At 38.5% G+C, this 24,428-nt stretch overlaps 1 protein-coding gene across 1 annotated transcript in view; it reads right to left on the reverse strand.

Moving 5' to 3' along the window:
• The window catches only part of Rapgef5 (Rap guanine nucleotide exchange factor 5), a 236,419-nt gene that overhangs the window by 129,013 nt on the left and 82,978 nt on the right, over positions 1-24,428 (reverse strand). Inside the window, 1 exon segment of the mRNA XM_015498139.2 lies at positions 23,763-23,811. Within this exon segment, the coding sequence (XP_015353625.2) occupies positions 23,763-23,811 (49 nt within the window).

The following is a 24,428-nucleotide window of genomic DNA, read 5'->3' on the forward strand; positions in this document are numbered from 1 at the left end:
GAGAGAGGGAGAGGGAGAGAGGGAGAGAGGGAGAGAGAGAGAGAGAGAGAGAGAGAGAGAGAGAGAGAGAGAGAGAGAGAAAGGTTTTAGCCAGCTTTGCATCACTATGACCAAAACGCCTCACAAGAACAATTCAGCTCATAGTCTCAGAGGTTCCGTCCAAGTAGCTCTGGGCCAAGGTGATGTAAAACATTATGGCGGAAGGGCATGGTGGAGAGAAACCACTTGGGGCATGGCAACTGGAAAGCAGAAAGAGAGTTCCATTCACCAGGGACAAAATATAAACTCCCAAAGGCACGCCCCCAGTGACCCACCTTCTCTAGCCACACCCTACTTGCCTACAGTTACCACCCAGTTAATCCCTATCGGTGGTTTAATCTACTGATTAGGTTACAACTCTCATCATCTGATCATTTCATTTCTGAACATTCTTCATTGTCTCACACATGAGCTTTTGGGGTACACCATGTATCCAAACCATAGCTTCATGGGTTGATGCAGCTGTTTATTAGTTTATTTCATAAACTAATTTACACATCTCTAAACAAAAACACTTAATGTTCAAATGTACTGCCTAAATTAAAAATGTATAATGCATGCCTTCATGGGCTGCAGAGTAAAAATATTGTATTACTAAATCTCATCCCACAAAAAGATCTCAATCACTGTAAGACAGTTTAGTATTTTTATAACCTATCTGAAAAATGCAAACAGCTGGAACCACAGATTGTTTTTCCACTCACAAAGAAAATGACTTAGAAATCATCAAATGTTAAGTATTTATGTATTATATAAGTGAAAAGAATAATGCATGAAGTAAATTTCACTTTTGCCATAAGCATTACTTACGCTGGTAGAATTCATCTGAAACAAATTATGAGCTTTGAGTTACTTATTATGGAGCTGAGAACTGCTCCATTTTCATGGCTATTTACACAATTAGACTTTTAATGTGACGAATGATGGACAATAGCTGGGTCATATGGCCAGGATGAAGATTTCCCTTGATGGCTCTTACTTGTCAATATAAATGACAGCAGAAAATGTCCCCTGGAGGGAGAGGGGAGGACCTTCTGTAGATTTTCCCTGAGAAAAAAATCTCAATGACATGAAAAAAGTTTTGGGGAAAAAATTGAATTATCTTCAGTTATTATTTCTATATTCTATGGAGTCAGATAGTAATGTGTAATTGAGAAATGCAAACTTCTCAGTCCTTAGTGCCTAGCACATGACCTTCTGGCAGGTACACTGTTCATCAACTAAGCCCACCTCTTCCTTTAAAAAAAAAAAAAAAATCTGAGCAGAGGATGATGTTATCATAGTTAACAGTGTAGAAGTCAAATTTCCTGACTCCAGAACCAGGACTGCTAGATTTTGGTGCAACACTGAAAACAGAATATGGCAAGGATACTTCTTCTTAAGGAATATTTTAATACCTATTAGAGATGATTTTAGCTATTAATGTAGTTTTCCTTTCAATCATGTGATCAACTTCTAATATTTCCTTCAGCATTTTAACACTTAATACTTAAAAACATCTATGGATTTCTTTTATTTGGTACCTGAGGGGCATAAAGAGAAGCTGTCACAGATTTATAAATTCTAAAAGTGAATGACAGACAATCTCCCTCCATGACCCCACCTTTGCACCCCTAAATGTAAACCTTTAGATGCTCAGGATTAGTCAGATACAAGGTTTTCAGTGGATGCACATCCTGTCAGGGCACCTGGTGATTAGCATAATGGCCTCTGGGCCCTGCCCTGAGTACTGGGTGCCATATATCTTGTGTTCATCCAGGAAACAGCTCCCACTCCCCAGAGGACCCAGAACAAAGGAGCTGGCAGGCTTCAGGGGAGAGGCTGTCCAGGCAACAGTGTGTTAAAGACACCCATTAGTTGCCTCAATCAGCTAATTAGCTCGACAAATGCAAAACCTAAATCATTAAATCAAGTGGCCCTAAGATTGCATGCTGGCTTCTGATTTAGTGTCACTAACCCAGCAGGGTGAGGACATAGTAGTAGTTCCACAGAACACAAAATGCTGTCCACACTGGGGAATGAGATTGGGATGGGACTTGACTTTTTTAAGAAAGTTGATCCCTGCCAGGAAGTTTCACTGAAAAAAAAAAAAATACCACGGAGACCTCTGTGTTTATGCTTTGAAATTTAAATCAATTTAAATATAAATTGCTCTTCCTTTTTGTCATTATGAGAAAGAAATAAAATGTGGGTTTCAGATCTCTGGTGTACAAATGGTCATTAACTTTCATTTGACCTTGGGTGTAGAACTAATATTGGATTGATGCACAGGGTACTCTCATTATATTCATCTAGTTGCCTTACAGAAAACATGTTCCCAGGAGCTGCAATGCTAGAAGCTACTTAGATTTCAACTAAAAAACTTGATTTTCCCTTTAATGCTTCTCATAGGCCTCTCTGCTCTAAGCCTCAGGAAACTGTTTCTCAAAATTTACCTACGTGCATAAAACATGGGCAATAACAAATAGGAATCTGAACAGCACAAAATCATTGTCCTGGAACATCCATGGCCAGAAAAGGCCCTGTTCTGTGTGTCATCACATTCCAGGGACAGACCATCCGTGTGTCCTGTTCTTCCCAGAGTCTAATTCTCTACAATAGGAACAAGCTCCCTTTTAAAATAATTTAATTGTCTTTGTCTATTGAGTGTTATAAATGTTACAAGCCCTCACTGAAGTGTCCTGTAGTAGATATTTGAAAACCAAGGTCTCAAAAACCTGCCATTTCTGTAGTGCGCTCTGCTGTGATTGTCATTCTTTACCTGCATGGAAAAACAGTTTCATTTACTAACTTAGCGGACATGACCATATTGTAGAATAAAAAAGAAAACCATCTTGCCTGCTTTTTAATTTCCTTAATTCTAAACAATCCTCAGGGTTAAAGGAATCCAACTTCCTGTATTCCATACTCTCAGATCTCTTGCTATTCAGAAGAAATCAGTGCAAAGGGCGATTTTCTTTGATAGTATGCCACTGAATGGTTATTTATCATTTCAACTTAATAGCTCTAATTATAAAAGACAGTGTCACGGGATTTTTTTTTTAAAGGCAATTTTCTTTGTATCCCAGTGGGAGAGTTAGGAAAAATTTACAAAGCATCTGCTGCATGCATTTTCAATTATTCCTGGGTTTTACCAGGGCTATTATTTTCTTGATTGTAAGAGTTTTACATTTTCAATATCCTTCAGCTTTACACTGCATTGAAAATTACCGTTTCAAGCCTCTTAATGTGATTTCAAACCACTACAAAAAGAAAAAAAGATACAACCTGTCAACCAACTGAACTGATCACTGCTCGATAAGAACATGCCCTGGTGGAGACAGGATGTGAATATAGGAATTAGTCAGCAAGCAGGGACAGAAGAATCGACTCTGGGAATGTTAGAACAAGGAATTATTATAGCACTGGAGAAAGAGAGGGTTTTTACAAACTGCTATGATCAGCATGGTGTTAGGCAAAGCTCTCTCTTTTAGGGAAAACACCCTAGATCATCCATCAATCAGGAAGACAAGAATGCTGTATTGGTTATTTTAGGGGAAAATACCTGTTTCTTCTCTCCTCCTGACTGACAAATGCTAAGCAACACATTTGGTGGGGGCTGTAAGACATCACTGAAGGCCCATGCTGACCACAGATGAGAGTGAAGGGCGCTGGCAGGGACAGCATACACGAAGTGGCAAAGGAAAGGAAAAGGATAAAAACAAACCATGTGGAAAAATCAATTCTGAGAACACAGGTGCACCCTTTGAGGATAGCCTGGGAGAGTCTTGGGAAAACTGCAGAGGTTGAAAATATCACTAAAAAATAAGTATAATCTCTTGATTATTTAAAATACAACCAAAAGACGTATGTTATAAAGTAGGATTTTAAGCTCAAACATTCATTATTAGAACACTTGGAGATTACAGGGAAAAAAATCTTTTAAGACCCGATCACTATAGCTTGTTAATAGCACTTAAATTTTTCAATAAAAAATTATCACACAGCATCAGAAAAGTACAAGGAGTTGAGATAGAAATAATTACACTAGCAGATGAGTCTGTCTTCGCTGACCCTTAATTTTATTAACAACTACTCTAAAATCCCATTTTGTAATGCATTCCCCTAAATATGAGCTATCTGTTTACAAAAGGATCAGGATAAAGTCAAATATGGTACTATATTTATAAAAGAATCTGTTGGTTAAAAACAAAAAGAATTCAGAGAACACATAAAAGTCGGAGCAATTACATAGGTTTTTAAAGGGGCTTTTCTTCTAAATGTCCAAAAGAAAAGACCTTATTGTCTGTTATTAAAAATAATCTAAATCAATTTCATTTCTCAGGACCAAGCAACAAGAATATATTTTATTTGGAATGTGTCGGCCCTGAAGTTGAACATGACTTTTCAATTGTATTCCACCTCAAATCTCACAAATGCTTCATATCAGGGCAACCTGTAACATGTGATTCCCCAGTCTTACATGTATGTTCTTAAGAGGGGACTGGAAACTACTAAATTTTCCTAAAATGTGTTATTGGTGACTGGTTATTGTTACTAACAGTAGACCTGAGAAACTGGGACTTTATCCAGATTACCAGGATGATTAAACACCCTTATATCATCTAACGAGTGTGCCGTGATTACCAGATCCAAGGGATGCCTACTTGGGCCTCATCTACATAGAGATCAGTCTTGTGGCAATTGATAGTAATGCGGTTGTTGAAATCATATGATCATGATAAATGCCTCTTAAAGCTTGAATGTAGGACTCGAAGATGAAAGAGGATAGATTCTTTGAACTTAGAATTTGAAGATGATAAAACAAACTAGAACCTGTAAGGCTAGAAGAAACAATTTAATACAAAACACTGGCTGCCTTCTCATCTTTCTAGCATAATAAAAATAATGACATTTTCTAAAAGCTAAAACTAAACACACTAAGCTAAGCCATTTTATACACTATTTTATTAATTACTGGGATTTGAATTCAGATCCTTATGCATGCTAGGCAAGTATTCTATCACTGAGTTACACACACACACACACCCCACCCGTGGTAATTAAATTTTTTAGATTTGAGACGGGGTCTCACTAAAGTTGCCCAGGATGGTCTAGAACTTGAGATCATCCTGCGCCAGACTCCCAAGTAGCTGGGAATACAGGCATGCACCACTGCATCTGGCCGTTTTACATACTTTTAAATTATACACCATAAAGAAAAACAGTAAAATATCTTGATACACAAATAACACTTTAACCTGAAATCCCTGACTGGTTCATCCTAGAAACAGAAAAAAACAATACTGTTATCCACAACTTGAAAAGTTTAGGAGTTTTTACATTATTCCTTCCCCTTCTCAATAGCCAAAATGTTTTCTTACCAATGACATCTTTAATCTCATAATGCTGAACCTTACTAACTAAAAGTGGCAACCTAACTGAAAATGCTAGTACCTAGGTTGGAAAACAGGTTTATGTGGTGTCTGCAGATTTCAGCCTGTGCGGGGGTTACTTCTTCTCTAAATCTTGAGGTTGGGACAGTGCAAACAATTCCTCCTGCAGTGGGCACAAGTTGTTCTTGCCTGTGCTGCAGTCCTTCTCCCTTATTCTGGTTTCCTTAGTGACATATGGGAGGTTGAGGCCAAAGAATCATAAGTTCAAATCCAGTTTCAGATACTTAGAGGTCCTAAGCAACTTAGTGAGACTCTGTCTCCAAATAAAAAATTTTAAAAACAGGGCTGGGGATGTGTCTCAGTGGTTAAGTGCCCCTTAAATTAAACAGAGTGAAATTTAAACACTGCCAAGGACATTTACCAATAAGGGATTTCTAGCCTCCCAAAAATAGAAGCCCACCATGGCACAAATGTCATAGGATCTAAAGACAACAAGAGTTAAACATTTGGGGCTGGGGATGTGGCTCAAGTGGTAGCATGCTCCCTGGCATGCGTGCGGCCCGGGTTCGATCCTCAGCACCACATACAAAGATGTTGTGTCCGCCAAAAGCTAAAAAAAAAAGAAGAGATATTGAAAGGTTCTCTCTCTCTCTCTCTCTCTCTCTCTCCTCTCTCACTCTCTAAAAAAAAAAAAAAAAAAAAAGAGTTAAACATTTGGCTGTGGAGTCCCCAGAAAGTGGCAGAAACACATCTGTAAAGACACTAATGAGCTAACTAAAATTACCAGTGGGATAAACAACACAACAAAAAGAAGAGCAAAAACTGTTCATTTTTGTAAATCTTGCAAGGCCTTCAAATGCTCTTCACATCCACTAAGGTTAGCTCTAGGAAGAAAAAAAATATTTAAAGGCACATCCTAATGACCTCTTAGAAAATTATAACAAAATGGATTTTTTATAAGCTAGCGTCTTGAATCATTCATAAAATCTGTATTGATTGGCAGTTACTTTTATTTCTATTTGCACGGTGAGCTGAAACTAAAACTTTTTCTTTATATTAGCGCTCATTTTAATAACCCTTTACAGTTAGACATAAATCTGGCACAACCACCTGAGCCCTAATTAGCCATTTTACTGCAAGACAGAAGATACTAAGGTAATCAATTCTTCTGTCAAGCTCCAGATGTGCCAACTATCATTTTAATACTTTTAAAAAAAATTAAATGTATACTAGCTTCTATTTCCTTTCCCTTTTAAAAATAATTCAACACAGTTTTAAAAAACAAGAAGCTGACATAGAAATCTCCATACTGCAGCTGGAACTCTAATTAAGTCTGTGCTTAATGGTCCTGTATTTTATCACCTTCTAACTTCACAATAATAAGTTTTCTTTTTTTCAGACAGTCATTGACTCATTAATGCATTTTATTTATAAAAAATATGCTGTGTTTTAAAAATAGCAGGGGCCAGATTTGTCCTTGCTCAGTATCATATCCTACCATGTATAAGCATATAGCAGGGCCTGACTAGAATGTAGAAGGAAGGGATGAATACAACAATTAGGACTAAGGCTCTCTTGTACCTTGAAATTATTATTTTTTATGTCAACTGAAGCATTGAAAATACAGGGTAAAACAGGTGGGTACTTCTAGAATATGCACATCTGAATTCTTTGAATATAATAATATATACTTTGGGTTATTTTTACCTCTAGGTTGTTCCCTATTTGTTGTGGTTGAGGGTGTGTGAGAAAGTATTGTCTTTGTTTTTCTTTAAAATAATCTTCTTTGTCTACATTAATTTTCTAAAAAACAACAAAACATTATATTTCATTAAAGTCAGGGACAAAATAAGAATGCAACTATTATTGATATTATTTACCCATATGTTACAGGGCCCTCACTAATGAAATAATATAAAAAACAAGGAAGTATATAGATTGGTAAGAAACCAAATAGTCATCAGTGACAGGTGATGTGTTTGTCATGTAGAAAATCTAAGATAATTTTAAAACAAACTCTTAGAATTAATTTGAGTTCAACACTTGTATGAGACACAAAATCAAGAATTTATTTATTTATTTATTTTTAATTTTTTTTTATTATTAGTTGTTCAAAACATTACAAAGCTCTTGACATATCATATTTCATACATTTGATTCACCCGGATTATGAACTCCCATTTTTACCCCGTATACAAATTGCAGATTCACATTGGTTACACATCCACTTTTTTACACACTGCCATACTAGTGTCTGTTGTATTCTGCTGCCTTTCCTATCCTTTCCTATCCCCCCTTCCCTCCCCTCCTCTCCCCTCCCATCTTCTCTCTCTACTCCATCTACTGTAATTCATTTCTCTCTCTTGTTATTTTTTCCCTTTTCCCCTCACTTCCTCTTATATATAATTTTGTATAACAATAAGGGTCTCCTTCCTTTACCATGCAATTTCCCTTCTCTCTCCCTTTCCCTCCCACCTCTCGTCCCTGTTTAATGGTGATCTTCCTCTCATGCTCTTCCTCCCTGCTCTGTTCTTAGTTGCTCTCCTTATATCAGAGATGACATTTGGCATTTGTTTTTTAGGGATTGGCTAGCTTCACTTAGCATAATCTGCTCTAGTGCCATCCATTTCCCTGCAAATGCCATGACTTTGTCATTTTTTAGTGCTGAGTAGTACTCCATTGTGTATAAATGCCACATTTTTTTTATCCATTCATATATTGAAGGGCATCTACGTTGGTTCCACAGTCTAGCTATTGTGAATTGTGCTGCTATGAACATCGTTGTAGCAGTATCCCTATAGTACACTCTTTTAAGGTGTTTAGGGAATAGTCCAAGAAGGAGAATAGCTGGGTCAAATGGTGGTTCCATTCCCAGCTTTCCAAGGAATCTCCATACTGCTTTCCAAATTGGCTGCACCAATTTGCAATCCCACCAGCAATGTACAAGTGTACCCTTTTCCCCACATCCTCGCCAGCACTTGTTGTTGTTTGACTTCATAATGGCTGCCAATCTTACTGGAGTGAGATGGTATCTTAGGGTGGTTTTGATTTGCATTTCTCTGACTGCTAGAGATGGTGAGCATTTTTTCATGTACTTGTTGATTGATTGTATGTCCTCCTCTGAGAAGTGTCTGTTCAGGTCCTTGGCCCATTTGTTGATTGGGTTATTTGTTATCTTATTATTTAATTTTTTGAGTTCTTTGTATACTCTGGATATTAGGGTTCTATCTGAAGTGTGAGGAATAAAAATTGGTTCCCAGGATGTAGGCTCCCTATTTACCTCTCTTATTGTTTCTCTTGCTGAGAAAAAACTTGTTAGTTTAAGTAAGTCCCATTTGTTAATTCTTGTTATTAACTCTTATGCTATGGGTGTCCTATTAAGGAATTTGGAGCCCAACCCCACAATATGTAGATCGGAGCCAACTTTTTCTTCTATCAGACGCAGAGTCTCTGATTTGATATCAAGCTCCTCGATCTATTTTGAGTTAACTTTTGTGCATGGCGAGAGAAAGGGATTCAGTTTCATTTTGTTGCATATGGATTTCCAGTTTTCCCAGCACCATTTGTTGAAGATGCTATCCTTCCTCCATTGCATGCTTTTAGCCCCTTTATCAAATATAAGATAGTTGTAACTTTGTGGACTGGTCTCTGTGTCCTCTATTCTGTACCATTGGTCCACCCGCCTGTTTTGGTATCAGTACCATGCTGTTTTTGTTATTATTGCTCTGTAGTATAGTTTGAAGTCTGGTATCACTATACCGCCTGATTCACACTTCCTGCTTAGAGTTGCTTTTGCTATTCTGGGTCTTTTATTTTTCCATATGAATTTCATGATTGCTTTATCTATTTCTACAAGAAATGCCATTGGGATTTTGATTGGCATTGCATTAAACCTATAGAGAACTTTTGGTAATATCGCCATTTTGATGATGTTAGTTCTGCCTATCCATGAACAGGGTGTATTTTTCAGTGACAGGTGATATGTTTGTCATGTAGAAAATCTAAGATAATTTTAAAACAAACTCTTAGAATTAATTTGAGTTCAACACTTGTATGAGACACAAAATCAAGAATTTAAAAAAAGAAAAAGAACAAAGAAAAGACGTCAACTAGATAGATAATAGATGAGGACATATGATAAGCAGATTCTAAAGTTTTACATGGAAAGTGAAAAATCTCAGAATAGCAAATGTAGTATTGAAGAAGAACAACAAAGTCAAAGGTCTGACTACATCTCATTTCATAATTTACTATAAACCTATAGTAATCAAGACAGTAAGGGATGGAGTGAAAGAACAGACAACTAGATCAATGATATAGAACAGAGAGCCCAGAAGTATACCCACACGAAGACAGTCAACCAATTTTTAAAAAATATTTCATTCCTTTTTAACATTTTTTTTTTAGTTTTAGATGAACACAATACCTTTATTTTTTATTTTTATGTGGTGCTGAAGATCTAACCCAATGCCTCACTTGTGCTAGGCAAGCACTCTCCCACCGAGCTACAACACCAGGCCATCAACCAATCTTACAAGAAGTAACATAATGTTGTCTTCTCAACAAATGGTGCTGAAATAGCTGGACATACAAATGAAAAAAAAAATAGACACACACCTATATATATCACAAAAATTAATTCAAAATGGACAACAGACCTAAATGTAAGACATAAAACTATAAAACTCCTAGGTAATCACATTGGAGAAAATCTAAATGACTTTTGCTTAGCAATACCTTTTCAGATGCACCACCAGAGGCATCATTCATGAAAGAAATAACTGAAAGTTTAGACTTCATTAAAATAGAAAAATTCTGTTTTACAAAGACACTGTCAAGAGACTAAGAAGAAAAGCCACAGACTGGGAGAAAATATTTGCTAAAGGCATATCTGATTTGGAACTGTTAAATAAAATATGCAAAGAATTCTTAAAATTCAGAAACAAAATGAATAAGTCAATTAAAAATAGACAAAATATCTGGATACTTAGCTCATTGAGGAAGACACACAAATGGCAAGGTAAACAATCACGTGAAAAAGCTCAGCACTGTACATGAAATTTAAAAAATGAAAACATACCATTGAATGTACAACCAAGCAGTGAATCCTAATGTGAACTATGAACTTCCAGTGATTATGATGTGTCAGTGTAGGTTCATCAGTTGTAACAAACATACCACTCCTGTGCAATATGTTCATAGTGAGAGATACTGTGCAAAATATGTGGACAGGACACACAGGGGAACTCTCTGTACTTTCTGCTCAATTTTTCTGTGAAGCTCACACTGAAGTAACAAATAAAGATGATCCAAAAAATTCAAAAGAGAAACAATGAAAACAAACAATGAGATAGCACCACACATCAATTAAAATGGCCCAAATCTAAAACACAAACAACTACAAATGCAGGTGAGGATGTGGAGCAACAGGAGCTCCCTCACTGCAGGTTCACATCTTTGGAAGACAGTTTGTCAGTTTCTAATAAAATTTAACCTGTTCTGATACACAATCCAACAATCACACTCCTTGGTATTTACCTGAAAGAATTGTGAACATACACCCACAAAACCTACATAGAGATGTTTATAGTGTTGTTGTTTTTTTCACAAGTACTCAAATATGAAAGCAACCAAGATGTTCTTCAGTAGGTGAACAAATCAACAGACTGTGGGACATCCAGACAAAAGAGTATTATTCAGCACTAAAAATAAGTGAATGCTAAGCCATGAAACACCAAGAAGAACCTTGAATTCATATTATCAAGTAAAGAAGCCTGTTTTAAAAAGCTATTTTAATGATTCTAACTATAGGACATTAAAGAAAAAGACAAAATTATGGAGACTGCAAAATATCAGTGGTTGTAAGAGGAAAAGTAAATAGATGTAGCAAAGAGGATTTTCCCCTCCAGTGCTAGTGATCAAACCCAGGGCTTCATGCATGTTAGGCAAGTATTTTACTACTGAGTTATACCCCCAGCCCAGACAGAGGACTTTTAGAGCAGCAGAACTACTCTCTATGATACTATCAACAGTTTGTGGTATATTCTATTATATGTTTTCCCAAACCCATACAAAGTATACCACCAAGATAAACCCTAATGTAAACTGTGGACTCCAGGTGATAACAGTATGTCAAAGTAGGCTCATCAATTGTAAAAAATGTTCCATTCTGGTTATGATGTTGACAATGGGAAGATTAAATATGTGGGCCAGGAGTGGGCCAGGGAGTTCATGAGAACTCTGTGCTCCTTTTCTGTAACTTTTAAATGGAGAAAAAATTTTAAATAGTATAAGAGTTAAACGAATGGAAAGATGCACTGTGTTCCCTGGATGGAAACATTTATTATCTCAAAAAGATTTATCTATCTACAAATTGAACACATTATTTTTCTTTATGGTGCTGGAGATTGAATCCAGGCCTCAGGCATGCTAGGCAAGCATTCTGCCATAGAGTAACACCACCATGAACACACTCTTAAAAACCCCTATAGAGAATTTTCATGGAACTTGACAAATTGAGACTGATTAGAACAAGAGAAGTAAGAAAAGATTTACATTCCCCTCTCACTTACTCAAAAAAGTCTTATAAAACACTGGTAATTAAAACAGAATAGTGTAGTCACACGGGTAGGTAAATAGAACAATGGAATAGAGAGACCAAAAATAAAACTGAACATATATATAACCTTCATATATGATGGAGTTACCATTACCAGATCACTGGGCAAAGAACTCCATGAGATTTGCTGGAGTAACTGATTTAACACGTAAAACTTGATTTCCTCTTTACATCATACATATGAATAAAGTCCAGATGACTTTAAATCTCAAATGTGAAACAAAAATTTAAAATTGTCCACACTTGGCTATTGATCTGGCTATTCTACTTTTATTAATTTGTATAAGAAAATAATTGAAAAGAGCAAAATGATCTTTGTATAATAATATATGTTCAGGTCCTTCTATTATTCTTTTTTTTTATTTTTAATTTTTTATTGTGGGTTGTTCAAAACATTACAAATTTCTTGACATATCATATTCCACACTTTGATTCAAGTGGGTTATGAATTCCCACCTTCACCCCATACACAGATTGCCGAATCACATCAGTTACACATCCATTGATTTACATATTGCCATCCTAGTGTCTGTTGTGCTCCGCTGCCTTTCCCATCCTCCACCCTCCCCCCTCCCCACCTCTCCCCTCCCCTCCCCTCCTCTCTCTCTACCCCCTCCACTGTATAACCCTGAGGGTCTCCTTCCATTACCATGCAATTTCCCTTCTCTCTCCCTTTCCCTCCCACCTCTCATCCCTGTTAAATGTTAATCTTCTTCTCCTGCTCTTCGTCCCTACTCTGTTCTTAGTTACTCTCCTTATATCAAAGAAGACATTTGGCATTTGTTTTTTAGGGATTGGCTAGCTTCACTTAGCATAATCTGCTCTAATGCCATCCATTTCCCTGTAAATTCTATGATTTTGTCATTTTTTAATGCAGAGTAATACTCCATTGTGTATAAATGCCACATTTTTTTTATCCATTCGTCTATTGAAGGGCATCTAGGTTGGTTCCACAGTCTTGCTATTGTGAATTGTGCTGCTATGAACATCGATGTAGCAGTGTCCCTGTAGCATGCTCTTTTTAGGTCTTTAGGGAATAGACCAAGAAGGGGAATAGCTGGGTCAAATGGTGGCTCCATTCCCAGCTTTCCAAGAAATCTCCATACTGCTTTCCAAATTGGCTGCACCAATTTGCAGTCCCACCAGCAATGTACAAGTGTACCCTTTTCCCCACATCCTCGCCAGCACTTGTTGTTGTTTGACTTCATAATGGCTGCCAATCTTACTGGAGTGAGATGGTATCTTAGGGTGGTTTTGATTTGCATTTCTCTGACAGCTAGAGATGGTGAGCATTTTTTCATGTACTTGTTGATTGACTGTATGTCCTCCTCTGAGAAGTGTCTGTTCAGGTCCTTGGCCCATTTGTTGATTGGGTTGTTTGTTCTCTTATTGTCTAATTTTTTGAGTTCTTTGTATACTCTGGATATTAGGGCTCTATCTGAAGTGTGAGGAGTAAAGATTTGTTCCCAGGGTGTAGGCTCCCTATTTACCTCTCTTATTGTTTCTTTTGCTGAGAAAAAACTTTTTAGTTTGAGTAAGTCCCATTTGTTGATTCTAGTTATTAACTTTTGTGCTATGGGTGTCCTATTGAGGAATTTGGAGCCCGACCCCACAGTATGTAGATCGTAGCCAACTTTTTCTTCTATCAGACGGCGTGTCTCTGATTTGATATCAAGCTCCTTGATCCATTTTGAATTAACTTTTGTGCATGGCGAGAGAAAGGGATTCAGTTTCATTTTGTTGCATATGGATTTCCAGTTTTCCCAGCACCATTTGTTGAAGATGCTATCCTTCCTCCATTGCATGCTTTTAGCCCCTTTATCAAATATAAGATAGTTGTAGTTTTGTGGATTGGTTTCTGTGTCCTCTATTCTGTACCATTGGTCCACCCGCCTGTTTTGGTACCAGTACCATGCTGTTTTTGTTACTATTGCTCTGTAGTATAGTTTGAAGTCTGGTATCGCTATACCGCCTGATTCACACTTCCTGCTTAGCATTGTTTTTGCTATTCTGGGTCTTTTATTTTTCCATATGAATTTCATGATTGCTTTCTCTATTTCTACAAGAAATGCCGTTGGGATTTTGATTGGCATTGCATTAAACCTATAGAGAACTTTTGGTAATATCGCCATTTTGATGATGTTAGTTCTGCCTATCCATGAACAGGGTATATTTTTCCATCTTCTAAGATCTTCTTCTATTTCTCTCTTTAGGGTTCTGTAGTTTTCATTGTATAAGTCTTTCACCTCTTTTGTTAGGTTGATTCCCAAGTATTTTATTTTTTTTGAAGATATTGTGAATGGAGTGGTTGTCCTCATTTCCATTTCAGAGGATTTGTCGCTGATATACAGGAATGCCTTTGATTTATGCGTGTTGATTTTATATCCTGCCACTTTGCTGAATTCATTTATTAGCTCTAATAGTTTCTTTGTAGAGCCTTTTGGGTCTGCTAGGTATAGAATCATATCATCTGCAAATAGTGATAATTTAAGTTCTTCTTTTCCTATTTTGATGCCTTTAATTTCTTTCGTCTGTCTAATTGCTCTGGCCAGTGTTTCGAGAACTATGTTGAACAGAAGTGGAGAGAGAGGGCATCCCTGTCTTGTTCCAGATTTTAGAGGGAATGCCTTCAGTTTTTCTCCATTCAGAATGATGCTAGCCTGAGGCTTAGCATAGATTGCTTTTACAATATTGAGGTATGTTCCTGTTATCCCTAGTTTTTCTAGAGTTTTGAACATAAAGGGATGCTGTACTTTGTCGAATGCTTTTTCCGCATCTATCGAGATGATCATATGGTTCTTATTTTTAAGTCTATTGATGTGGTGAATAACATTTATTGATTTCCGTATATTGAACCAGCCTTGCATCCCAGGGATGAATCCTACTTGATCATGGTGTACAATTTTTTTGATATGTTTTTGTATCCGATTCGCCAGAATTTTATTGAGGATTTTTGCATCTAGGTTCATTAGAGATATTGGTCTGTAGTTTTCTTTCTTTGAAGTGTCTTTGTCTGGTTTAGGTATCAGGGTGATGTTGGCCTCGTAGAATGAATTTGGAAGTTCTCCCTCTTTTTCTATTTCCTGAAGTAGCTTGAAAAGTATTGGTATTAGTTCCTCTTTAAAGGTTTTGTAAAACTCTGCTGTATACCCATCCGGTCCTGGGCTTTTCTTAGTTGGTAGTCTTTTGATGGTTTCTTCTATTTCCTCAATTGATATTGGTCTGTTTAGGTTGTCTATATCCTCCTGACTCAATCTGGGCAGATCATATGACTTAAGAAATTTATCTATGCCTTCACTATCTTCTAATTTATTGGAGTATAAGGATTCAAAATAGTTTTTGATTATCTTCTGTATTTCTGAAGTGTCTGTTGTGATATTGCCTTTTTCATCCCGTATGCTAGTAATTTGAGTTCTCTCTCTTCTTCTCTTCGCTAGCATCGCTAAGGGTCTGTCGATTTTGTTTATTTTTTCAAAGAACCAACTTTTAGTTTTGTCAATTTTTTCAATTGTTTCTTTTGTTTCGATTTCATTAATTTCAGCTCTGATTTTAATTATTTCTTGCCTTCTACTTCTTTTGCTGTTGTTTTGCTCTTCTTTTTCAAGGATTTTGAGATGAAGTATGAGATCATTTATTTGTTGGTTTTTTCTTTTTTTAAGGAATGAACTCCAAGCAATGAATTTTCCTCTTAGAACTGCTTTCAATGTGTCCCATAGATTCCGATATGTTGTGTCTGTGTTTTCATTTATCTCTAAGAATTTTTTAATTTCCTCCTTGATGTCTTCTATAACCCATTGATCATTCAGTAACCTATTGTTCATTCTCCAAGTGATGTATGCTTTTTCCTTCCTTCTTTTATCGTTGATTTTCAGTTTCATTCCATTATGATCAGATAAGATGCATGGTATTATCTCTACTCCTTTATATTGTCTAAGAGTTGCCCTGTGACATAATATATGATCTATTTTTGAGAAGGATCCATGTGCTGCTGAGAAAAAAGTGTAACTGCTTGATGTTGGGTGGTATACTCTATATATGTCAATTAGGTCTAGGTTATTAATAGTGTTATTGAGTTCTATAGTTTCCTTATTCAACTTTTGTTTGGAAGATCTGTCCAGTGGCGAGAGAGGTGTGTTGAAGTCTCCCATGATTATGGTATGGTGGTCTATTAGACTCTTGAACTTGAGAAGAGTTTGTTTGACGAACATAGCTGCACCATTGTTTGGGGCATAAATATTTATGATTGTTATGTCTTGTTGGTGTATGGTTCCCTTAAGCAGTATGTAGTGTCCCTCTTTATCCCTTTTGATTAACTTTGGCTTGAAATCTATTTTATTTGATATGAGTATGGACACTCCTGCTTGTTTCCGAAGTCCATATGAGTGATATGATTTTTCCCAACCTTTCACCTTCAGCCTATGTATGTCTTTTCCTATCAAATGCGTCTCCTGTAGGCAGCATATTGTTGGGTCTTGTTTTGTGATCCATTCTACTAGCCTGTGTCTCTTAATTGGTGAGTTTAAGCCATTAACATTTAGGGTTATTATTGAGATATGGGTTGTTCTTCCAGCCATATTTGTTTATTTCTGTTACTAAACATGGTTTGTTTTCCTCTTTGATTATTTCCCCCCCCTTTACTGTCCTACCTCCCACTGTTGGTTTTCATTGTTATTTTCCATTTCCTCTTCCTGTAATGCTTTGGCGAGGATGTTTTGAAGAGATGGTTTTCTAGCTGCGAATTCTTTAAACTTTTGTTTATCGTGGAAGGTTTTAATTTCATCTTCCATCCTGAAGCTTAATTTCGCTGGATACACAATTCTTGGTTGGAACCCATTTTCTTTCAGTGTTTGAAATATGTTATTCCAGGATCTTCTAGCTTTCAGAGTCTGTGTTGAAAGATCAGCTGTTATCCTGATTGGCTTACCCCTAAATGTAATCTGCTTCCTTTCTCTTGTAGCTTTTAAAATTCTCTCCTTATTCTGTATGTTGGGCATCTTCATTATAATGTGTCTAGGTGTGGATCTCTTATGATTTTGCACATTCGGCGTCCTGTAGGCTTCTAGGATTTGGGATTCTGTCTCATTCTTCAAGTCTGGGAAGTTTTCTCGTATTATTTCATTGAATAGACTGCTCATTCCTTTGGTTTGGAGCTCTGTACCTTCCTGTATCCCAATGACTCTTAAGTTTGGTCTCTTAATGTTATCCCATATTTCTTGGATGTTCTGCTCATGGTTTCTTAACAGTCTTGCTGAGCTGTCTATGTTCTTTTCCAGTTGAAATACTTTGTCTTCATTGTCTGATGTTCTATCTTCTAAGTGTTCTACTCTGCTGGTAGTATTCTCCATTGAGTTTTTAAGTTGGTTTATTGCTTCCTGCATTTCTAGGATTTCTGTTTGTTTGTTTTTTATAACCTCTATCTCCCTGTATAGTTGATCCTTTGCTTCCTGGATTTGTTTGCGTAATTCATTGTCGAAGTGATCTTTCATTGTCTGATTTTGCTGTTTAATGTCTTCCTTGATACTCCAGATCATCTGAAGCATGTATATCCTGAATTCTTTATCTGACATTCCATCTGCTGCAGCTGTTACCTCTTCTAAAGTTGCGTTGACCTGCATTGCTTGTGGTCCTTTCTTTCCTTGTCTTTTCATACTGCTTGCGTATCTTTCCTGCAGGTGCGGGCGGCGGCTCTGCTCTCTCCTTATTCCAATTGGGGTGTCGTGGCTACCACGCCGGCAGGTCACTGGGCCTGTTCTGGGAGCTGGCGGCGGCTCTGTTCTGCCCCTACTCCAATTGGGGTGACGAGTGTACCACGCCGGCAGGCCACCGGGCCTGATCCGCCGGTCGGTTGCAGGTTTGCCTACCCTGCAGGCGCGGGCGGCGGCTCTACTCTGCCCCTACTCCAAATGGGGTGACGTGTCTGTCGTACCGGCAGGCCACTGGGCCTGTCCCGCTGGTCGGTCGCAGATCTGCCCACCTTTCGGGCACGGGTGGAGGCTCTGCTCTGCCCCTACTCCAAATGGGGTGTCGTGACTACCCCGCCTGCAGGACGCTGGGCCTGTTCCTGGCACGGGCGGCGACTCTGCTCTGCCACTACTCCAATTAGGGTGGTGTTTGTACCACGCCGGCAGGCTCCTGGGCCTGATCCGCCGGTCTGTTGTAGGTCTGCCTACCTTGGAGGCGCGGGCGGCGGATCTGCCCTGCCCCTCCTACCACGCCTGCGGACCCCTGGGTTTGATCTGCAGTTTGATCACTGGTCTGCTCACCCTGCGGGCACGAGTGGCGGTTCCGCTCCGCCCCCACACCAATTTGGGTCACGTGACCACCACACCGGCAGGGCCTGATCCGGGCGTGGGAGAAGGATCTGCTCTGCCCCTACTCCAGTTGGGGTGACGTGTGTACCACACTGGCAGGCCACTGGGCCTGACCCGCCAGGCTGTCACAGGTCTGTTTACCTTGCAAGCGCGAACGGCGGCTCTGCCCTGCCCCTCCTACCACGCCCATGTACCACTGGGTCGCGGGTCTGCCCACCTTGCGGGTGCGGGTGGCGGCTCCGCTCCACCCCCTCTCCAATTGGGGTCACGCGGTCACCACGCTGGCGAGCCGCTGGGCCTGCTCCGGGCGCTGGCGGCGGCCCGGCTTCTCCCCTCTGGCTCAACGACAAATTGAGGAGACTCGGGTGACTGTGCCTCACCCCCCCTACCAGGAGACCAACTGCTTATGTCACCGCTGGTATTGATGAAGTTCTCTCCTCCGCCGCTTTCTGCTGACATCAGATCTCTGCCATGTTGGTATCCTATGCGAATGGCAGCATTTCGTTCCCCTTGCCGGGCAACCAAAGCAACGGGTGAGTCCTGACCGGCCCTCAGCAGGACCCGGACCGAGAAGCAGTTTCCGCGGGCTCCTAGCCCCGGTCCAGGGAAGTTCCGGGAGCCGGAACTCGGCCGCTCCGTGCTCGGTGTAAGCTCCTATAAGTGTAAGCTCCAAGAAGCAGTCCCCGCGGGCTCAGTTCCGGGAGCCGGAGTTCGGCTGCTTAGTGCTTGTTGTATGCTCTGATAGGAGCAGGGTTCATGAAGCAGCCTCCGCGGGGCGGTTCCGGGAGCCGGAACTCGGGCGCCCCGCGCTCGGCGTTCGCTCCGATAGGCTCAGGTTCTTAGAAGCACCCAGGCGCAGAACCCTAGCAATCTGTTTGCAAGCCACAGGCGAATTGTAGCCTGGAATTACCTGATCTATGGCTGAATGAGTTGCGGTCAGTCGAAAACAGGGGACGTGACGTCAGTTTACCAAGATGGTGGCTGCTGGCCTCCTCTGTGGACTGACCGGTGTGTAGAACCGAGAAGGACCGCTTCCTTCCCCCGTCTGGAACCCAGAATTCAGCCCTGAGTACGGTGCTTGCGCGGCTGGCAGAAACTGCAGCGCTGTAACCCTGCGTCTCTATCCCAGCGCACACTGCAGACTTTCGCCGCGGGGCGATTTGCTGAATAAGCAGTTACCCTCCGTGCGACAAACCTCTCGCGTTTGAGTCCCCGTAGCCGATCCTCGTGCGATGGAAATCCTTCCTCCAGGTTCCGGAGCACCCCACTATTGCTGGAAATTCCTAACAAGATATCCTTTAGCCGTTCTGACTTGTCATACTCCCACACAGTGAAGCAGCACACGGGGGCAATGCACTCCCCTCGCCGCCATCTTCCACGTCCCTATTATTCTTTAATGAAAAAAAGTCCTTGAAAATCTAAGTGTTCCAAACTAATTACATAAATTGTATAGTCTGTACAATAAAAATGATGATGCAATCTATATTCTTGACATAAAAATTAATTCTATGAAAAATATTTTATATATAGCTATGGAAATCAAGACCAAAGTAGTGATGGAAACCAATGGGATCCATTTAATAGAACAGAAGAGAAAACCTAGAAATACACCCAAATAGCTTACAGAATTTTTTTTAAAGACAGAGAGAGAGAAGAGAGAGAAAGAGAGAGAGAGAGAGAGAGAGAGAAAAGAGAGAGAGAGGATTTTTTTAATATTTATTTTTCAGTTTTCGGTGGACACAACATCTTTATTTTATTTTTTATGTGGTGCTGAGGATAGAACCCAGTGCCCCACGCATGCCAGGCGAGCACGTTACCGCTTGAGCCACATCCCCAGCCCAAACTTATAGAATTTTTGACAAAAGTACAAAAAGCAATTCAATGGAAGAAAAGTTGGACTTTTCAATAAATGTTGTAGCAACTTTATAGACTAAAACCCACAACTAAATCGACAACAAAAAAATACTATATGTAAGTCTCATACCTTATATCAAAATTAACTCAAGATGGATCATAGACTTAAATATAAAACTACAGAACTTAGGGAAGAAAAAGACATAAAAATCTTTGAAATCTAGTGCTAGGCAAAGAGTTCTTAAAGACATGGACCATGAAAAATTTAATGAATTTAACTTTATTAAAATAAAAAACTTTAGCTCTGTAAAAGACTATTGAGAGAATAAAATGAGTTATAGATTGGAAGAAAACATTTGCTAGTCACATATCAACAAAGAACTAATGTCTAGAATATATAAACAATTCTAAAACTCAATAGTAAAAAAAACAAACAATCTAACTAGAAAAGGGGGGATTTAAGTAAAGATTATGATGGCAAATAAGCACATGAAAAGATGTTCAACATCATTAGCCATCAGGGAAATGCAAACTAAAACTGCAAGGAGATATCAAATATATACTTACCAGGGTGGCTTAAATAAGATTTAATAAAAAGTGGCAATAACAAATGCTGACAAATATGCAGAGAACATGGATTAGTTATATACACTGTTGATGAGAAATAAAATGGTTCAACCATTCTGGAAAACAGTTTGGCAGTTTCTCAAAACAAACATACATGCAACTCCAATACAACAGAAATTGTACTGTTGGATATTTCATCCAGAGAAATGAAGGATTAGGCTCACATTAAATCCTGGGGTGTACACTAATATTTACAGTGGTTTCTTCTGTAAATGCCCCAAACCAGAAACAACCCTGATGTCCTTCAACGGGCACACGCTTGAAAGTGCTATGGTACCTCAATGCCATGGGATAGATGGCATTGTGCAAATGAAAGAATCAACTCCAAAAGGTTACATACTGTATGCCATTTATGTAATATTTTGACATGACAAAATCATAGAAATAAAGTATAGATTAGTGATTGGCGGGTCACAGAAGGAATGGAGGCAAGTAGAAAGCTGGGGCAGCTATAAACCAGCAACTTGAGTGGAGACGGAAATGCTGTCACCCATGTTAGTGCTGTGCACCCTGGTTGTGGAATACCATAGCTTTGCCCGGTGTTGCCATGGGGGAACTTGGATAAAGGAACTCAGGATCTGTCTTTATTATTACAAATTTGTGCAAAACTACAAGTACCTCAAAATCTGTATATAATATAGTATCTGCATATTAATAGGAGAATATCTGGATATACACACCCAGACAACAACAAAAGAGTATTAGTAGTTATCTATGTTGATGAGATACATGATTTTTAAATTTCTTCTTCATACATTAATGTATTATAATTTTTGATGAACATGCTCTACTATAATAGTAAGAAAAATATATCAAGCTCTTTTTATTAAGAAAAATAAAAGTAATATTTGTTATTGTATACAACACTGAATATTTTACTATGTTAATCCTTCATAACATCATTTTTAAAGCTGTTTAACATTTCATCACATCAGTCATTGGTCTATAACAGGGACTTACGTATTATTTCTATTTGTGTTTTGTTGAAAAAGGCAATGCAAAAGATGTCCTTGATTCTTATATGATCCCTAAACACTAGCCTTGGAGTTACTGGAACACATAGTTAGGGACAATGGAACATACTGAATAAATAGTTTCCTGAAAACTATGAATTTATGTCTCCACAATCAGTATATATGTGTGAGATCTCTCTGTCCCTGAAAAATTGCTAAAGTTATATTCTGTATTACCTGTTCCATAAGTCAAATGAGAAAGAAAGCAGACAAGCTAACCTCATGTGGTGAGAAGACATAGTAAAATCAACTTCATACCTCTTCCCTGGCTCCCTGAAGCAGGGCCTTATGCATTCTAGGAAAGTGCTCTACCACTTAGCATCACCCGCCCCCACCCCTGATCCTGCCTCATACTGCTCTTTTGCACAGTCTTGTGTGTATGGCTCTACTCACTCATCTTCATTTCCCTTCATCTGCAGAAAGTTCAAACTTCTCAGTTGAATGTCCACAACCTACTTTTTTCTGCCTTGTTCTCTTGCTTCCAGCCACTCTTGCCTCCTTGCTGTCCCTTGAACAGAGCTGGCACAACTTGGTCAACCACAGGGATTACCTCCTCTGTCCCTACCATTCCATGCTGTGGGGATTTGCACCCTCTATTCCAGCCTCCCTCTATGAAGTTTGCTCTTTCTCTGGAAATGGCACACTGTATGTTTTAGAATGCTTCTCTACATTATTCTGAAACCTTGAAAAACCAAATTTTACCCTCCAAGGCACAGAGACATTCTAACTCATACAGACTTTAAGTTGCATCTCATCCTTATAAGATCCAAGGTCAACTCTAGCCTGCTTTATGTCTAAGCCTTCCTCTTGCAATCTTTACACTGGTGTCCTTTTTCCATCGTGGCCTCCACCCCTGCAAGTATCCACTGCATCATGCTGCTCACTGAGGAATCAACCCTGTCCACACTGCTCTCCCTGTTCAATACCCAAGATGACCATTCCATGCATCCTTTTCTCCATTGCCTTTATAATGTCCAATCCCTGTGTTCTCAAGAGCAGCCAAATGCACAGAGGAAGTAACATGAGTATTATAAACTAACACTAGGGCATGCTTGACTAAAAAAGTAACTGGAGAGGTAAGCAAATCTTAGAGCTTCTAACTGGAAAAAGAAAAATATATAATGCATGTTAAGACATTTTCATGCAATTTACTTCCTTAAGTTTTGTCATCCTTTTGATTTTGTCATAGTCTTTCTGCTACAAAAGTCTTATCCTAATTAAGATTACACAAGAAGTACTTCCTTTCTGATTTTTATTCCACTCAGCACTGACCTCCTTCCTCCCAACAGGAAGAATGGCAGATGATGCTGCTTTCTGCCATTTCTCTCTAAGCAAGCATTTTTCTACTTCAGTGAGTCTCCATTTCATATTGGATTTCAGCAGAAAATGCTGTTTTCTCCTTCAAAATATATTTGAAAGCCCCTTTTTTCCTTTCCACATATTACTTTGATAGATTATATCCCATGGGTAAGAGGAATCAGATCTATGTAATGAGTTCTATGAAAAATTTCCGTTTTGAAATGTCATTAAACAAAGTGTTTTTAGAAAAAAACTAATTTTTGATTAAGAAAATTATATATCCTTACAGAAAGATCACCATTATAATGTTTATTGTTCTCTGTGTCATGATATGTAACTCAAGCTAATTTACTTGCTCTTTTTATGTAGTTAGATCTGTTTCAGAACTACAAACTTAGTTTATCCTTGAAATCTGAAATAAATTAGAGCAAAGCAGTGAAATTTTACTTTAGAGAATGATATATAAAAACATGTGGTAGAATGAATCCTATTAAAACAATCATGATACTTTTCTGCATCCTATACCAAAGCATCTGAGATGCATTCAACTGCACACTTCCAGGTGACATGTGAAATATCCACCAAAAATTATAATCTTCCCTCAGCCCCATAAGAGACTACTCACCAGATTTCCTTGCTTTCAAAGCAATAACAGCTGCTAGCTCTCTCTGCACCTAATGAAATATTAGGGAAAAATCAAATTAGAAGAAGAAAAATGAAGCTACCAAATCAGTACTTTGATTTCAGATATGCAACCCCAATTAAGACTGGTTGCAATGACACTTAAGTTTATGCCATCACTTTTTTTTTTTTTTTTTTTTTTTTTTTTGCTCTTAATACATGGAAAAGCCTTTGCATAAGAATTTCAGGCCAAAAAAAATCTGGAATAATCATACTGAATTACTTTTTTTTAAACTAGTTGCCAAATGTATACATTGTGAAATATTGATCAATATATGCTATATGTATGTCAAAAACAAAACTATGTAACCTTCAGAAATAATGCAAATATGAATTAAATTATTAAAATATATATGATATCCTGACAAAGATATGAAATATTACTTATCCCTCAAAGATGCTAGTTTATGTAGAAATTCTAGAAACATTGAGATAGTTGATCCTGGTTTAATTGAATCTTTGCTCAAATGTAGTGAATGTCCACTGCAGACCTGACAGGTTTACAGCAACCATTTGGATAATACACCATCTGAAACCAAGTGTCACCGACTCACCTGAGGTGCAATGTGAATATAAAATGACCCTTAATATCCCAAGTGTCTTAAACTCC

The sequence above is a fragment of the Marmota marmota genome, unplaced genomic scaffold (genome assembly GCF_001458135.2).
Source record: "Marmota marmota marmota unplaced genomic scaffold, marMar, whole genome shotgun sequence".
Lineage (NCBI taxonomy): Eukaryota > Metazoa > Chordata > Mammalia > Rodentia > Sciuridae > Marmota > Marmota marmota.